At 38.5% G+C, this 19,204-nt stretch overlaps 1 protein-coding gene across 1 annotated transcript in view; it reads left to right on the top strand.

The window, feature by feature from the left end:
• Positions 1 to 19,204, top strand: part of LOC133995350 (LIM homeobox transcription factor 1-beta-like) — a 68,239-nt gene continuing 49,035 nt past the window's right edge. The window contains exons 1-2 of the mRNA XM_062434706.1: positions 1 to 124; positions 1,270 to 1,456. Of these exons, the coding sequence (XP_062290690.1) occupies positions 1 to 124; positions 1,270 to 1,456 (311 nt within the window). The remainder of the gene's footprint in view (positions 125 to 1,269; positions 1,457 to 19,204) is intronic.

Genomic DNA, 19,204 nt, shown 5'->3' with positions numbered 1-19,204 from the left:
ATGGAAGTTGCAACAGGTCTGCAGCGCGCGGAGAGGCGCGCGTCCGCCGGGGATCACTCCGCGGCCTGTTTGAAGATGCTGAACGATGGTGCGCGTGATGCCAGCTGTGTGCAGAGAATGATCGGTGAGTGTACTCTTCTTTAGTTTTAATGCTGCCACAGCTGGAATGTTGTCATCATCACAACTGGACGCTTTGTCACGTTTTCAGGATGTTAACCTGATTTTTCTGCCTCTGTTTTCCTTGTGTTCATTTGTTCATTTGTTTATTTAATGGCGGATAGAAATTCAGCAGTCAGTTGAGAATATTCATTTCTTTATTATTTAATCTATTCATTTAATATAATCTTACATCATTTCAGGTCTATTATTTTACTATATTTTTTTCTAATGTTACATTTAAATTGATAACCTGCTGTTATGTTGAGTTCTGCAACTTCATCAATCAGAACACTTATCAAATGAAAACAAATGAAAACAACAGTCTGTTTTATGTTTAATAGTTTCCCGCGGATTCCTCTTTATTTTACTATTTGTTTTTGATTTTTTTAAAAATCTTTTTAATATCTGTCTAAATGGTAATGCTTATGTAGACTATAAACAGGGATATCAATTATAGGCCTAATATTATCATTTCAACTCAATTCTTTTTACATACATGTTATAGCTTGTCTGTATGTAAACACAAACACAGACTTCCACGCAAGTTTTCTAAGGTGTAAATTAATATTTAGTCCTATATGAAAATATATAACTTACTGTGTGATGTCACCATGGTGATTGTTGTTCTATTAATTCATTGAGAGGGTATAAGATGATGGCTATATTATGAGTGCAAATATGTAATAGTTTTACATTTCCTTTTTATTCCATTGAAGAGCAGAAATAATGAGAACAGAAAGCGGGCAGTACAGTCAGCTCTCATATGATTATTAGTGTGTAGGCCTGTTTCTTTTTATGACGCGTTCAAGAGACTAAAGAGACACAGCTACTCATAATATAACGTGGTTGTCACTGTATTTACAAGTTAGTGTAGAATCTTTTATTCTTGTAGCTTATTTGGATGAACTGAGCCTTTAATATGTACACTCATCATCAGCTGTAAAGAAGCGTTTGGTCCTTATCATAATCCTGATAATTAAACTCACACATGTCAGTGCTTCACTGTGTCTTGTTCTAGTTATTGCAGGTAAATATTGACTGTGATGTTATTAGACCTACCTGAGGGACAGACGCAGTGCGTTTCATATTGTTTCCCTTGCTCTCCGTCAGGCGGTGACTGTCTCCAGCAGGCCGTTTGTGAAGGCTGCACGCGGATCATCTCAGACCGCTTCCTGATGCGGGTCAACGATGCGTCCTGGCACGAGGAGTGTCTGCAGTGCGCCGCGTGCCAGCAGCCGCTCACCGCCACCTGCTTCTGCAGAGACTCCAAACTGTACTGCAGGACTGACTACCAGCAGTAAGTCATCCACTTCTCCACTTCTCCTCCACACACACACACACACTCACATGCACACACACACGCGCTCCTAGCAGCAGGCAGAGTGCTCCTTGCAGCGGCCTGCATGTCTGCATGGCCGGCCTCTGGGAAAAAAAGAGAAAACAAAACATTTGGCCAACATATGAGACACATGCAACATGTAAATAGTAGTGCTATTTATTCATTTATTTATTTTAAGAAAGAAGCATTGTTCGTGTAATTCAATCAACTGACCAAAACAATTTAGTTTCATATTGAAACATTTTTTTAGAGCGATTAAAAAAAAAACCGTATTGTGTCAAGAAAATGAGTATTAAATGATTCAAATCAGAATTCAGTGAAACTATGGGTGTAAAAGTGAATGAAGGAAATAAATATTGTGTCGTTATTGTGCTGGCCCAGTGCTCATTAAAGGAGATATATATTTACATATGACTTCCAGAAATATTTATATTTTCTGTTTCATTTATAAATATTTGACAATTTCCATAACTTTAGTATATTTAATTTATTACTTTGTATTAATAGAAGCGTATAAGTCAATTCAGTCAAGGAATGCTCACATTTTAAATATGGCCTTTTTTATTTATACAAAATAGAAATGTGAATTTGACCCTTTTAATGATTCAGTAATTATATATGTATCATCTTTTAATGTATTAGTTAAATAAAGGCTTATTATTCATGATACTGCATATTAATAAAACATAAATATGTACCATAGTGCATTGATATTAATTATATGTGTGAGGAGATTTTAAAAATGTGTTTTTATAAATAATTTGTTAAATATGAAAATTGCGCAATACTGAAATCTAATCCTGAATACATTGATTGATTGATTGATTGATTGATTGATTGATTGATTGATTGTCAGGTGACTTTTAACCATATAAACACTCAATGACATCAGTGTGTTGGTTGAGTTATAGTACAAGTGAGTGAAGGGGGGGGGGGGGGGGGGTTAAATAATTTTACATTAGGCTTTCATGCATTATGTTACGTAATTCAAACTAAAAATGTCATTAAAATGAGCATGTCAATAACACTATATATATACATACATACATACACTTCATTAATCACCTTTGACCAGGCGCAATTAGATTGATCAACACAATTTTGAGAATATATACAATTTATCTATCAAGAATAAATCACATTGTCACAATCATTTCATGAGAAAAAGGACAAAATATTTTATTCCAACTAAATATCTCCTTTCTGGGTGTGGCCATGTAGTTTGTGTGATGTCATTAGGAGCCAGTGTGCAGCAGAGTAGTGCAGTGCAGTGGGATGATGGAGTGTGGGACACGCCCCCTCAACATTTCCACTGCCTGATGCAGCTTTGAGAGGCCGTCGCTTATGATATCACACCCTCTTTTTATATTGTTAAATGAAAACAAACTCACCAGAAAAATGAGCACTTGAGAAAACATCAGTGAGACTATTTAATATAACAGAAACCATGGTTAAGAAAGATGTGTTTGATTTTTTTAGTTTAATTTATGTCCCATCCGCTAACATGGAGGGGGCGGGACTTGTGACCTGTATTGCAGCCAGCCACCAGGGGGCAGGTGGTTTTACTTCGGTTCACTTTTGGGGAGTTGTCGTGAACAGGGGTGGATTTAGGAGTTGAGTAGATCTGGGGCTAAACTCACAGCACCCACAGACAGTAGTAGTGATTTATTTTGGTCCTTATCAACAATTTTCCAAAAACAATGCACATAGAAAAAAAAGAAACAACAATAATGAATTATATCAAAAGGAAAAAAAACATTACATTTATATTATATTTGATATTAATTGTCACATTTCTACTTGCATTTCACTCAGTAACACTGCCTCATCTGAAATGTCTTTAAAATGTTCATTCTTAATCATAGTTTTTATAAAGTCACTCACATTCAGTCAGCAGCTGGTTAAAGTCACTTTTCACAAACAATTAATTAACCAGTTTTAAAAATTAAAAATAAAGAAGATGTGGGTCTTTTGAGAAAACATTGGAGGCTGTACACCCAAAAGCAATAAGGAGATCCTGTTTCTCAGGATATTTATTGTCATCATCATCATCATCAATAATCAAATGTATGCAAACTTTATGAAATCCAGGAAAACAACATAAAATGACACAACAGTGTTCAACAGTATTTATAGTATGTGTGTTTTTGAGTTACAGGTAGATATAGAAATGGCTCTAGCTGAAAGTCTGTTGGAAGTGGTTCTTGAGTTTTTTTGGTGATGGGGGTGGGGGGGTAGGGGGTCTTGCTGTTGGGTGGTCTTGGCCTGTCGTCTCCAGGTTTTTATTCCAGACAGGCTGAGCAGTGTGCTGACAGCAGGCCGTCTGACTGTCAGTCTCATCGCTCTGCTGGGTTTCTCTGTGAGCCTGTCATCTTATCTTAAAGAGCCTTTGTCCAGTCGCACTGCTTTAAACACTGAAGCCGTCCCATCAGTAGCACTGCTGCATGCTGTAGCTTTCAATCACCAACAACAAGCAACATGTAGCTTCTATAACATGACACTGCAGAGACAAGACAGCTTACATTTTCAGAGTGAGGATCCATGGTTGAAGTTTCAGCAGTTTTGAAAAAAATCTGAACATTTTAAATATTTTTTATATTTCATATATAACAATTAAATAAAAGCTCTAACAGGATTCAGATTGCAACCTGGAACATATTTATATTTATAATCATATTTGTCATTTTTTTCTTCTTTTTTTTGGGTTCCATTGATAAAGCATAAAAGCAAGAAATGCACATTAAATAAAATAAAATGAAACATATCAAATAAGAACATATATAATAAAAAGCACAGAGAAAAACTAAATGAAGAGCATTTACAGTGAGTCCAGGCAGGTCTCATATGAGGAGGGCCCCGCTCGCCAGCGTCTCGTCTCATCTGGTTTTTTAGTCTCGCTCGGGGAACGACTAACAAAGACCTACCAGAGGAGCAAATCCTGTACGGCTCTTAAAGGTGATCATTAAAATATTCAAATCTATTTTAAAGCATAAAGGCAACCTGTAATGTCAGTCTGACCCAGCTGGAGTTTGGTTTAGACTCTGATATAAATAAAAGGCGTTCTTATCATGTGAATGGGAAATGACAGTTTCAGCTTTATTGTTAAAAAAAAGATAAATGTGGAGAAGGAGAGTCTGCTTTAATTCCAGGAAGACATGGGACAGTAAACTCCTTTACATATGGCAAACAATACAAATGAATCATGAGATTTGTTTGCCAGTCTTCTGCAAGGCGTGACTCACTTATTGGTTGCAGAAATGCTTTATTAGGAGTTTCAAACAAGGAGGGAGTGTATATTCTTGACAAAGACAAAGCTGTGTTTCAAATTAATGCTCCAATTGTTAATAGTGGAACTTGCCTGTTAAAAGAGGCAGTGAATGGTCAGAGGAGGATCATTAATGAAATGTGTGCTGTATGAGAACAGGCAGTCTGACAGAGTCATAGACATGATGCTGATGGTGTCTGGCTACTCACTTATTAAATGTAGATGAGTGTAGATAGAGGTGATGTTCATTATGAAGGAGAAACCCCTTCAAACTGCTAAAATGCTATTATTTTCCATTTATGGATCTCTGTTCACCTCATCCTCAAAATGCCCCAAATCTAATCTTCTAAATGTATTTTTCACTCTCTGGTTAATTTAAAATGTAAAGACTCCAAAGTTTGATTCAAAAATATTTTGTTTATATTTATTTATATTGATTGTTAATTGATATTGTGAGTGTGTAGCTATGAGTGGTGCATTACAGCTAGCAAAAATATGAGGGCTGTTTTAATGGATTGCATTAGATTACACAGGTGTTATAATAAAGTGCGTGCATGAGTGAATATAAAGTTATTAATCTCATATAATTGTTTCTTATTTGAGATGAACTGGAACTTGTTAAATAAACCACTAATTTTATAAATGAAATACAATCAGTGAGAAGAAGTGCAGTTAGATAGATAGATCCTTTATTGTCACCAGTACAACAACATTTAAAAGTGCCCACCAGTCAGTCATCATTCATAAATAAATATAAATAAAACAAGACAATAAAAGTTAAATAAATACTATATATAAAAACAGCCCAACTATACCCACATAAAGTTACATGTTGTCATTGCACATCCCTATTTAACAGTCATATGTAAACAGTATTACTTAATAATTAATTAGCAGTATTGAGTGTAGTAATAGATGTAGGATAAAAACTGTGTTTGAATCTGTTTGTCTTTGTTTTAACTGATCTGAATCGTCTGTCCGATGGCAACAGTTCAAACAGAGAGTGTCCAGGGTGAGAAGAGTCCTTTATAATGTTCTGCGCTTTTTTGATGCAGCAGGAAACTGTGTAGTTCTTCCAGTGTGGGGAGAGGGCAGCCGGTCGTGTTGCTGACCCTCTGGAGCGCTTTCCTCTGAGCCACGGTGCAGCTGGTGAACCACACACAGATGCAGTATGTTAGGATGCTCTCGATGGAGGCTCGGTAGAAGGACACCAGCAGTTTGTGTGTGATGTTGTTTCTGTGTAAAGTCTCTGCTGGGCCTAGATGTTTGCATCTGCTGATAGTACTCAGTGTATGGGACAGAGTTAGGTTCTCTGTGTCAGCCTGAGCTCTGATTGGCTGCGTGTGCCAGTGAAAGGTGAGAGATGTGACGCTCAGTTCTAAGTCTGAATGTTTTGTATTTTGTACTTGCTGAAAACCTCCTAGAGTTGTGAGCACAGAGGTCATGTCCTCCTGTGTGTGTGTGTGTGTGTGTGTTTGTGTGCGTGCGTGCGTGTGTGTGTGTGTGTGTGTGTGTGCTTTCTTCAGTTTTCATATACATTTCCATTCTTCACACACAGACTCAGTGCATCTGTAATTTGAGATTAATGTAAAGATGTGTGTACAACACCCCCCCCCCCCCCCTGCTGAGTCTCTTGACCTTCATATACTTCAGGTCCTGGCTTCCACACCACAGGCCTCCACTCAAACACAAACAGCCACAGGAAATTCATTAATAAACACCATTTGTAGAAGCCGGTGGCTAAAGGAACCTTAACTACCGTGGTGGCAGATGAGAAAAAACGCTTTCATAACAGTCGTTTGTTTCCATTCTGGAGGGAACTGACAAACAGTGTCGTCCTGCTGATAGCGGCACCGGATCGGATGATGCTTTCCCGTCGTTTTGTAAGAGCGTGACAAACGATGTGGTTTGCGGTTCAGTTTGGAGGACTTGTTGACACCTCTGTCTGCTTCCAACTCATTTGAAAAATGGTTACGACTGTGATTCATTATGTGTTACAGCAGCTTCACGGGGAGACTGATAGAGGAGTTGACAGATATGTCACTTAAAATGTCTTTATTTCTGTTTACAGCTACATTTCAGTGAGTTATAAAGCATTAATAATTGTGTGTGTATATATATATACTGCTTACAAACAGGGTTATTTTTGCATTACATGTGTGTGCTGCAGTTTGCATGTGTTCTGGACGCACTGCTGGACATCGTCTTATTAAATGTTGTTTTTAATCAAGTGCAGCTCAGGAGCAGCTTCACAGATACTGATGGGAGGATTTCTCTCAGGCCTCTGTGTTTTATACAGCAGCTTAAACGTTTCCTCTGCTCTTCTTTAGTTATTCGGGGAGAAAAATATGTATTTATTAGCGATAAAAGAGAGTGGTCAGGGGTTAAATCAAAGCTCAGCAGGTCTCATATCTACCACTCTGTAGTTTGTAGGTTTATAGGGATGTTTTTACAACCTGGAATGAACCAAATATGTATTAAAAATATTTTTACAAGGACAAATGCAGTTATATATGGTGAGTAACATTTATTAAAAGGTTGCTTTTCAAATCTTATTTATTTTATATATCCCCAAGTCCCTTTTAAAACTGTCTTTTCAGTGCTTCAGTACATGAAGATCTAACCTCTTGTTGTTGGACCTGTTTGCTTACTTGTATTTGGCTGAATAGTCTTAATTGTCGTCAGTCATGTGCTGCCAGGTTCGTTTGACATCTTTTTGCCAGTAGAGTCGCGCTGATGTCTGTGGAGAGTGTTGCCACCTGTAAAACTCATGAGAGGAACAGCTCATCATGCTTGTTATTGTCAATTTCATGAAAAAGACCAAAAGCGACAATGTGTTAATCCATCTCTAAATGCTCTACTCTCTACATATATATTACATCACCATATTCCATAACGGATAAATCTTAGACTAAGTCAGTTCATTCAAATGTTTATAAGAGGGTACTCCTTCAGTTGGTGTCCCATTAAGGATAGTAACATTCAGTTCAGTGGAGATATTTGTATGTATTTAGTTTTATTATCTGATATCACTTCAAATTTGTTGTACAGTACAGAAATCAAAGTGCAAGGGCAAAGATGTGAGATAGGTTAGCAGATATATATCATCCTGCTAAACTTTATTTTTTCAATGGAAAAGATGGAGAGACGGCTCTAGCTGTTGCTCTGGTGTATTTTAGGAGTAAAAGGTGCTGCTCTGCCTGTCTGTGAGTGCATCACAGAGCAGGAATGATCATGATGTCACCGATGTGCCCGACATAAACGGACTGTTTTATCACTTGTGTGTGAGGTGGGTTTGAATTTGAGGCAGAAATATCCAAATATTGACCCACATGCAGCTCTAATATCTCATCAAACTCAGCAGTCACAACAAACAGACAGCTGATCTCTGTCCATACAGATGTTTACTGCATCACTATCATTGTACATGTTGTTGTACAGTATGTGCTGTGCAGAAACAGTCACAGTAAGTTTCCTGCATGTGTTTTGGGCCGAGAAGAAATGATTTGAAACATACGTCATCATGTAAGACAGCTCTGTGTATTGATGGCTGCAGGTTTTCTCTCACCGTACTACACTGTAAAAAGTTCAACTATTTTCAACTTTTTTTTTGGTCGCACTTGGCCGCAGGTTTCCATAGAGATTACATTACAACTCGCTGCAGGCCGCTTTTCTCCGCTTTTCGTTGTGTATTGCAGCTATAAAGTTCTGCTTTATTACAAACATCCCCACTTTGAAACATGAATATGAGTTTAACAGCTGACCTGTGTAGACCTGTGCAAAACACAGAACATTCATCACCATCAGATCCTGTCTGATCTGCTGTTAATGAAGTTACCACTGCTCTGCTGTGTGTGTGTGTGTGCGTGTGTGTGTGTGTGTGTGTGCGTGTGTGTGTGTGTTTGTGTGTGTGCGCGCACTCATCCCTACTAATTAAAGGCGTGCAATTTTGAGGCTTTTGTGTTCTCTACAGTTTTCATTATGGGCCAATCTGTGTGCTGCAGTGTGTGGAAAATCCTGAAACACTGAAAAGTTCTCCACTAACAGACACAAAACAAGGGTAAATTGCACTTGGCTGCAGAACTTTACGGGCGTGTTTGTGCCGGCATACCATTAGGGCAAAATCTTTTGCTGATAGTGACCTTAAAACGGAGCAGATTGCAGGTGTAAATGCTGCACAGTTGCTGTTAGTGGGTGCACTAGTGGGTACATTCTTTATGGATTTGGCCCTTAGTTGCATAGTGGTGTAGTTGTGGGTAGGGCTTTATAAAGCTGTTGTGGCAAACATATTAGAAAAAAGTAGCCTATTTACACATCCTCCAATGAATGTATGTTCAGTATTAACTCTCTTCTTAGCTCTGGTTTGGTCTCCACCAATGATCTCTAATTACAGAAGAGAATCTTAGGAATCTCAACAGGTCAGGTCAGGTACTCGAGGATACTGAGATTCATTGAAAGACTCAATAGATTTCTGTATGCACACATTTCACATCTTGCTCCCTGGTGAAAGTATTGTCTTTAGAAGCATTAGTGTTGTAGTACAGAGTAATGATTGTGCTCCTTGTCCCTCTGTATACACCATCCATTTTTCATTTTTAAACAAAGAGGTATATGAGATGTGTCATTTGTAAAAATGAGCAGGTTTGTTTTATTAGAAACCAGAGGACTTGGTGTGTTGAGCATTAATCACAGGAGAGACCCCTGCAGGTGAGGATCTTGGAGTAATCCTGGACCCTAAGCACAGCAGGCTGTCCAAGACTCTAAATATGCTCCATCCCCCTGGGAACGAGGGGGGCAAAGAAAAGAGGAGGGGGGGTGTACAAAGTCAACCCCAAAGAAACAACACAGGAACCAGTGGGAGCTCCTTAAAGCGCTGTTCTGTTTGGATACCACAGCTGATCAACGGCCGAGCTCGCCACTAGAAAAACAAGCCTTTGTGAAAACTTTGCAGATTGGGTTTCATCGCCTCTCCAGACTCTTGCCCCGGCAGCCGCAGGTTGTCCTCCTCCCACAGTCTCCAACATCATCTAACAGCAGTGATTTATGCTACTGGTCCTCTGACCCCATCTTGACTTCAAAAAGAGGCAACATGAAACAGTCAGAGGACGTGGAGTACAGGGAGCTGTGGAGGGAGAGTTTTAGGCTCACGGTAGTCAGAATACAGCTACTGTCTAAGTCTAAGACATTCATACTGTATATACATATGTAGAGCTGTCAAATAAATAGACTGAATATCTACACCATGTAACTGATTGATCAATATATAAAACAAGTCTTTACTCTTTTTTTAACTTTATTGCCAATCATAAATATTAACAGGCAATTTTAACTGTACAGAACAAAAAAAAATCACATTGAGATTGGGCTTCATTCCACACATATGTAAGGTACATGCTGCACAGGGACAGAATGACACCATAGGTCCATAGATCACATAGAGAATGAACATCTTAACCAAAGTATAGAATAATAGGAGACCATCTCCTCATAAATATAGGCATTTTAGCTGTAGCTGGGCAGTCATATGTTCCATCAGGTAGATGTGTCTGACTTTTTGTATCCATTGTGCTTTTGCAGAGCGGGTTAGGCTACATCAACAATGTATGCATTAGATAGCGCTGATCAGTGGTAGAACAAGGTTCAGGTGCTTTGTCCAATACGAATAGTAGTGGGTCCAGGAGGATGTCAGTTCTTAAGATTTTCTCCATTTCTTCCTTTATATCTTTCCAAAATGTTTGGATTTTGGGGCAGTCCCAGAAGATATGGGTATGATCCCCGACCATACCACAGTTCCTCCAACATTTAAGACTTTACATTTTGAATGAGGTAAAAAAAAATAACACATGTGGAACATCTGTTATGTTTATTTCTGCGATGCACAGCAAATACAATGGAGTGAAAACGGAAGAAAAGTTATTAACCTGCAGAATGTCTGATATTGAACTTGAAACTACACCTTCTTGTTTTACATCGTGTCAAATCTGCATCATAAAGTTCTGCTGCTTTAATGTCTAGCAGCTCCAGTTGGATCTGTACGGTGCTTCACTAAGGCAGACATGTACAGGCATAAAAGGAGCTAAATGAAAATGGACCTCAATAGACAGTCAATGTACACCTGTGAAGAGTGACCCAAGCTGATCGTAGTGTGTTTACGTGATGTTGGCATCTTTCTGTAGTCAAACAGAAAGATGAGAACATCGCATTTGGCCGCTAAAAGACAGATGTGTGTGTGTGTGTGTGTGTGTGTGTGTGTGTGTGTGTGTGTGTGTGTGTGTGTGTGTGTGTGTGTGTGTGTGTGTGTGCACTCACAATATGTTTTCTTAAATATAATCAATACTAAATAACTGAAGGAAATAAGTGAAACTTTACTATGAAAGAGTCTCCATGAAATGTTGTCTCTATGAACCATTAGATAAGACATACAAAAAGAGGAAATGACCACTGAAATAAATACACTTGAAAAACCAAACATGAAGTTGAAAATGAATGATATGAATGTGACCCCATAATAAAAACCAAAACACATATAATGGGCACTTTCTTAGCTTTAAAGGCTGAATAAATGTTGGACACTGCAGAGAACACAAGATACACATGATAACACTTTACCTTTACATACAGTCAGCTTCCTGTTGTTTCACTACACGAGGTCAGGTGTTGGGAGCCATTTAGGAAGTGATATGTGTTTCTTCCCACTGACCTCAGAACAGCTTGGCATTCCTCTACCACACTGAGACACACTCTAAAAGTTGAGAGAGCTACAAATCATGAAGGGGCCGCAGGCAGTCTTTGATGCATGCTCGTCAGTCTGAGAGGATGATAATGAAGCTGAGTTTGGTCATTCAAGACGCGCTATTAATCATAAGTTCATACCACATCAGAGCTGTTTGAACACTGCTGAGGAAGAGGAGGAGACACTGGAAGAAGGTGCTGCTGCTCAATATCTACTGTAGTTGACCTTAATGTTTAGCTTATGCTACAACTCATGCTGTTTGAAATTTACCCTCCATCTCCACCTCATATCATGTGTGTGTGTGTGTGTGTGTGTGTGTGTGTGTGTGTGTGTGTAGAAGGCTTCATCTGAACATTTAAACGTTTATTCGTTCACTTTTCTTGACATAAGAAACACTCATTTTCCTCCATTAGTATAATTTAAACATTTATCATTATTTATTTAAAGCTACTCTGACCTTTCTTGCATTTCACACAGCACATTGAAAAAACTTGAACAGCAACAACCCCTCCTCCCTCCTATGTCCCACCCCCATAGTAACGTGAGTGGACGGGTTGTTACAGCGGAAACTTAAATTCTGATAAACTGTACATTTTACCAAACATGGAAAAAAGCCAATCACGAGAGATCTGGCATTATTTATGCACGGGTTACCCAACACTAGGTAATTATCTAGAGCTAACGTTAGGTCCGTTAGCAATATGCTAACGTGATCCGGTAACTGTAATGTTACAACAAATACAGTCAAACGTAACGTTATCACATATGATGTTGTTAGAAAGACTGAAGGCGGAACCTAAATGTGTTGTTGCCATGGTTTCCTCCCTGCCCGGTTATTGTGTGACATGCTATGAAGCCAGCTAACGTTATTTTCCCTAATCTGCGTCCTTAAATGATAAGTAAGTTATGTCAATTGATGTTTCACTGATTGTTTGTTTGACTATAACCTGTTTATTGATTTATGTAAATCTCACGGCATTTGTAGAATTTAAACGGCAGTTATAGCGCTTGTTAGCACTCATTAGCATTATGCTAGCGTATTTTTTATAATGTTTATTACGGTTTTCTGTTATTAGTGCCATAAATAGCAACAACATATCCTCACATCATCCACCACCAATCATCTATACCATCACCTGTAACATCTGATGATGAAGAATTATAATTAAATGTTCAATAAATGAAAACCTCCAGTCCCTGACTCTTTAATGGGAGTCTCCTGTCCATATTGCCACTTCAACCAGTATAAAGTGCAGAAGAGCTGCTACAGATGGTGTATGTTAGATTATGCAAAATAAAAATACCTTTCAAACAGAAACTCTGCGACCATTTCATCCCTTTTTAGCTCTGGATGAAGCTTCATCAGACTCCTCCATCGCTCGAAAGCAGAGCCGATGTTGATTCTTGTTTTAGCTCTTTTTGCATCAAGCTCTTTCTTTGTGGTGGCTTTTTCTAATATACTTTCCTTTTTCCCCGTGGGAGCGGCCGGAGGTGGAAGCCGTGGTCTGCTTTTATCTGTCATTGTCAGTCGCTACTGTCTGTTTACGTCTATCTCCGTGTATCATGGATGTATTATAAAGCAGTGGATCCACAACAGACTCTCTTCTGGGTGGGGGTGCGCACGATTACGTAATCAATCACGTAATCATATCATTCGGACCGAATGATATGATTGGTCAGAGTTTTCACTGAATATTATGAGAATGGAATAATGATTCGTTTCTATGCCTGGTGGATCGCTCTAACATTTTAGAGTGACATTACCTTATTAATAGCATTTTAACCTAAACAAAAAAATAAAAAAAATTATTTAAAAATGTATGTAAAAATGTAACAAAGGTAAGGGTAGCTTTAACACTTGTATACACATTTACATACAGTGTGTATCAAAGGTGATGCATTGCACTGCAGTTAAGAATACTGATAGATAGATGGATAGATGGATAGATAGATGGATGGATGGATGGATGGATGGATGGATGGATGGATGGATAGATAGATAGATAGAAAAATATGAATAAATGATAATAATAGTGCAGCAGTAGCATGTATTTTTTAACATTTCTTGAGTCTAATAGACATCTTTTATTTGAATATTGTGTTAATAAACTAAGGACCGCTTGAAACGACAGAGCAAAAGAAAGACAGGACATAAGTTGAGAAACATGGACAGATTTGTTCTACACATACAGGTGAGTTAAGAGAGCTTTCATGTATCATTTCAGACCAAAAAAAAGAATGATAAAAACAAATGAAGCTGAATACAAACTGAATATTGTCTTCACAGTGTGATCATGGTGTTGACATGGCATTAGTAGACTCCGACAGCTTCCTCGGGGTCTTTATGTACGTTTCTGTTCATGCAGTGCTGCAGCTGCTGCAGGCTGTAATATTCTCTGACTGTCACATGACCACCTCTCTTGTTAGCGCTGGTACACTTTGCTTTAGAAAGATGCTTTTTAGCATATAACTTCATGTCTAAACATTCACTCTTTACTCTAACACTCTGCTGGTTTGTGCCAGCAGGATCTTGGGAGTGTATTTTGTGAATGACACTCACAAACAGAGCAGAACAGGTGGTCTAACAGTATATGATCATTTTTGGTAGATTACGCTAATGATGAAACATGTGATTTACTACTTGTAAGAACCAACCTCAGACAGAAAAGTAAGAATGGTTTAAGATAAGACTAGTAAAATGTTCTTGCATGAGGACCAATGTGTGAGTGCAGACATGAAGCATTGCTTTACTTATGGATGCTGTCAGCATCAGTACCATCACACTCAAACATGTACAGTAAGCTTCACTCAGTCACACTGAGCCTTCTGCTCTTCTTGTTTTTTATTAGCAGCCTTAATGATAGCACCCCTTGATTGTACACTCTCATATCTCAGTGATATGTGTCTGTTGGGTTCTACTGTGTAGAGCACTGGTGGGATCTTTTGCACTTCCCAATGACCGGACTGCTGCCTAGATCTACCATGGAGCACATTTAGCAGCACAGCCTGTACTGCCAGATACACGTGGTTAGACGATTAAAGTTCTAATGTTCATCCTCTCATGCAAGTGTTACTGTAGAAAACAGGTTGGAAGCTGTAAAAGGAATCAGTAACCTGACTGTGAGTCACCTATAATGACTCATGCCTCTAGAACTACTTTTAACCCTTACATACTGTTCAGGTCAAATTTGACCCATCTTGACATTTAACAGCTGTAAAAACACCTCAAATGTCTTTTATTCTGAAATTTGATGACTTTTCCTAAAGTGGCCCAAAATGCACAAAAATGAAAACATATAAAAATCTTATATGTTTGTATAGGTGCTACAAATGTTTGTCCATTGATTTGAGCCGTATCTATTGCCATGTGTTTTAGTGAAATGAATAGTTGATAGTTTTAATAAGATAGTAGTTATGAGGATTTCTTTTTATGATGTAGCAGTGAAGACTGAAGGCTCTAATGGTTATACAATAAACCCCACACTTCCATAAAGTTATAAAATACATTTACATCATTATTGCTATGTTATATTTTCATGTCTTAGGTCAAATAGGACATGATATTGTGTGATAGGAGATGTTTTGATGTAAAACCTAAAAAATACACTCTCTGCTCTCTGAAGGTTTAATCACATTTATTGATCAGATCCACTATTGATGCTTTCTAAACACATCTGTGGTTCAACATTTGGTATAGACACTTTTTATGAGGGGATTCTTAGAATTCTTAAAATAATATGAAGAGTATATGAGGGTTAAGGCAACACACTTATTACATTTAAAGTCAGTAAACTCAAGCCAAATCTATGCTTATTATTGTTATCATTATGCAATACTCCCACTGTTCTTATATTTGTGCCATACTAATACATGCCAACATGATAGCTGACTGTCATAAACACTCCTATGATGTAAGGTTAGAGCAAATAGTGGCCCGTGGGCCAAATTCGGCCCTGCAGCAAAAATATTTGGCCCTCTGATGAAAATTCAGATTTTCATAGATTACTAAAAAAAAAAAACTTTCACATCATTTTTCACAAATAAACAAATAACAAAAATAAACACAAGGCTCCTGTTAATCCCAGTTATTGTCATATATACTTGTTACATCCAATCCTAAACCTGCATTTCCTGATTAAGGCCAACCCCCCCCCCAATGAAAAATCCTGACAAAACTGGCTCATTGTGTAACCTAACTGCTGACCCCTGTCTTAGACAAACCATTTTTCCTAACTTGATAATGTGAGTGATTTTGGAAAAAACCCCGTACCAGCAGAAAATACAACAGCTGAGGATCCTCTCAATAAAGATTTATAACATAAAGTGAAGATCAACATCTAAGAAATTTCTTAAGGAAATAAACATGCTGTTGAGTAGGACTGGGCAATATGAGCAGAATCAAATATATGATATATAATGATCTATAATCAGACTCTGTCACCACCTCCTCTCCTCTGATCCCAGATGGCATCAGTTCTAAAATCTAAGACAAGTTATTTGGACTCAGAAGTGTTCAGGTTCAAAGGGTAGACAAAATAAGCTCAGGCTTCAGTCTACTGAACTCCTTTTCGGTCAAAGAAAACAAGAGAATGAAATAGAGATGAATTAATTTGTAAGAGAAACATATAGGGATGAGAAAAGAATGATGATATATTAAGTGTTTTGTTTATATTTGTTATTGTTTATTTTGTTTTGTTTGCAAACTTACGTAACCTAACCTGAGGTTCAGATGTGAAGCCTCACACCACTCAACAAAATCATTTTAAGCCGGACCATTTTCAACTTCATCCTGTTCCAAAAGGATGAAGTCTGTTATCATGACTACATATGCTGTAGACTTTTTTGTTATGAAGTAACAATAACAGAATTCTTTTACATTTCTTCACTAATAAGACTAATTGACACAGAAGGGGAACTTTCGACCGCAGCAACAATCTGGTATCATGTAGCAGTGTTTGGGATCGTGTGTACCTCCCCGTTGGTGTTGGTTAGGTCTGAGTGGAAGTCAGTCACCAATAAACGGTGTCTGGTCTGTGGGTTTTTACCTTCCAGCAGACACCACTTTTTTTTTTTTATGGCTCATAGTTTTTATCTGTGAATACCGCTTTCCAGCCCAGCACCACCTCTGCACGTCATCAATGTCTGAGCACAGAGGACTGCAGCTCTAAAAGTGTCCCTGACATGAAGGCGTTTATGCAGCAGAATTATGATGGGCCCGGGGATCAAAGACCGAGCCACAGCAGCAGAGCCAAACCACCGAGCAACTGGGGGTGGGGGGGGTTGGGGGGGGTGGAGGCACAGGGCACAGGGTTGAACGAGCAGGACTATTGTGTTGCGTAGACCGCAACCATCAAATTTATAGTGAATCCAAGGGGCGGGACAGCATGTCAGGCGAGTTTGTTAAATTAATTATTTTTATGGTCAGTGACGAGCCAGAGAGAAAATAAGAACCAGACCCTCCCTGTCCCTCACAACAACATGAGACTCACAGACAGACGTCATAGTGTGGACACTGTTTTATATGTCCCACACTCCAGACTCTACCACTGATTGGTTTGTTTTAGAGTCACTCCCCACATCAGCTGATCGTCTGGTTTTGTGCTTACAGCCCAGTTCTTCTCATACATTGTGACAAACTGGCAGCTTTCAAGCACATTTCACACACCGAACTGCTTTATTACAACTTGAGTCTTATTTATATAGCCCCGATCATCATTTATGTCAGTTATGATTGTTGAGAGCATGGTGAAAGTCAGGTTGATCCATTTTATCTACACCACTTTAAAGTCAAAATGAATGTGAGCGCCCCTGAAATGTTAATAATCCTTCATTATACAAAAAAAATCCATTGTATGAAACCTAATACAGTAAGTATGGAAGGTTAAAGCTGAGGTCTTTAAGATATGAGAGTACTGTGATTGATGTGTGAATCCATCCCCCCCCCCCCCGCTGACACCTCACCCGATAGAATCACATACTGCTGTGACACTGTAACGTTATTTGTTGCTTTTTGTGAGATGTTCAGGCATAGATGTGTCACTTTGTCAGGTGTTTGGGGGGAAAACAGTATGTCTGCTGTTTCTTATTATATTATTGGCTCAGTGCAAGAGGGGGGGGGGGGGGTCTGGTTAGTGGAGGAGGTGCAGTGTGATATACTGCTCCCACTGTTCATGAAGTGAATTGCATATTATGTATGCATAGCACTGATTTCTAAGAACGCACACACACACACACACCTAAAGAACGTGAGTGTCCTTTTAACCCTTCCATACTGTTTATATTCCACCCTCACAGTATGTTCCGGTCTAAGAATCCCCTCATAAAAAGTGTCTATACCAAATGTTGAACCACAGATGTGTTTAGAAAGCATCAATAGTGGATCTGATCAATAAATGTGATTAAACCTTCAGAGAGCAGAGAGAGTATTTTTTAGGTTTTACATCAAAACATCTCCTATCACACAATATCATGTCCTATTTGACCTAAGACATGAAAATATAACATAGCAATAATGATGTAAATGTATTTTATAACTTTATGGAAGTGTGGGGTTTATTGTATAACCATTAGAGCCATCAGTCTTCACTGCTACATCATAAAAAGAAATCCTTATTAAAACTATCAACTATTCATTTCACTAAAACACATGGCAATAGATACAGAGATAATCTGACCCAGAACAGACTCAATGGACAAACATTTGTAGCATCTATATAAGAGTATAACATTTCAAATATTTTCATTTTTGTACAAATTTCAAATGTCAACATGGGTCAAATTTGACCTAAACAGCATGTAAGGGTTAAAAAAAATTACAGCACTGGTCATTTATTCCAAGACTTAAAGGATCACAAGACACAATCCCATAAATAATCATTGTATCTCAGCATCAGAGTCTTTGTATTATCTGGTCAGTTAAAAGGGAATGTTTCCTTGCTGCTGTTGCCAAGTGCTGCTCATGTGGGAATGTTGGGTAGAGTCTAGACCTGCTCTATATGTAAAGTGCCTTGAGATGACTTTTGTTGTGATTTTTTTGCCTCTGCTCTGTGGGCTCAGAAACATGGAAGCCAGAAGTCATTTGAAGAAGACATCATCATTTTAGTGCTGCAGAAGCTCTCAGGGAGGATGCCAGGTTGGAGGGTTGGGTGTAGAAAGTTAGCATTAAAGGGAATCAACATACACATACATGGACGTTACACAGTATTACCATAAGCTTCTCCATAAGCAGGAGGTTGGGTGTGAAGGTCTTATGGTTATAGGGTTATAATAGCTGAGTGGATGCGATTGGATGGAACTATTCAGCTGGCAGCTAAAGCTCAGCTGAAGAATGAGACAGTGATGCTGGCGTGAATGAAAGCAAACATCCTAGTTCTCATTTGGATTGAAAAACGTGTTGAAAAGAACACGAGAAAATGGAGATAAAAGCACAGAAAAGTGCTCTTAGTATTTCTGTAACAACGTAAGGCTTTGACTTTAACGTTCTTTCTTTATTTTCTTTGCGTTCTTGCTTTCATCTTTGTTTTTTTCCTGGTTCTTTCTCTCTGCATGAGCTCAGAGAATAGCAGCTCTCAGCTCTGACAGATACATGTTTTCCAGTCTTTGGTTGGCTACATTTCTTTCCCCCTCTCTCTCTCTCTCTCTCTCTCTCTCTCTCTCTCTCTCTCTCTGTCACCCCCCCCCCCTCTGCTTTCTCCTCTTTTCTCCCGTT

Source organism: Scomber scombrus, chromosome 15 (genome assembly GCF_963691925.1).
Source record: "Scomber scombrus chromosome 15, fScoSco1.1, whole genome shotgun sequence".
NCBI classification, from domain to species: Eukaryota; Metazoa; Chordata; class Actinopteri; order Scombriformes; family Scombridae; genus Scomber; species Scomber scombrus.
Note: the sequence above shows the minus strand (reverse complement) of the source record. Positions and strands in the feature narration are given on the sequence as shown.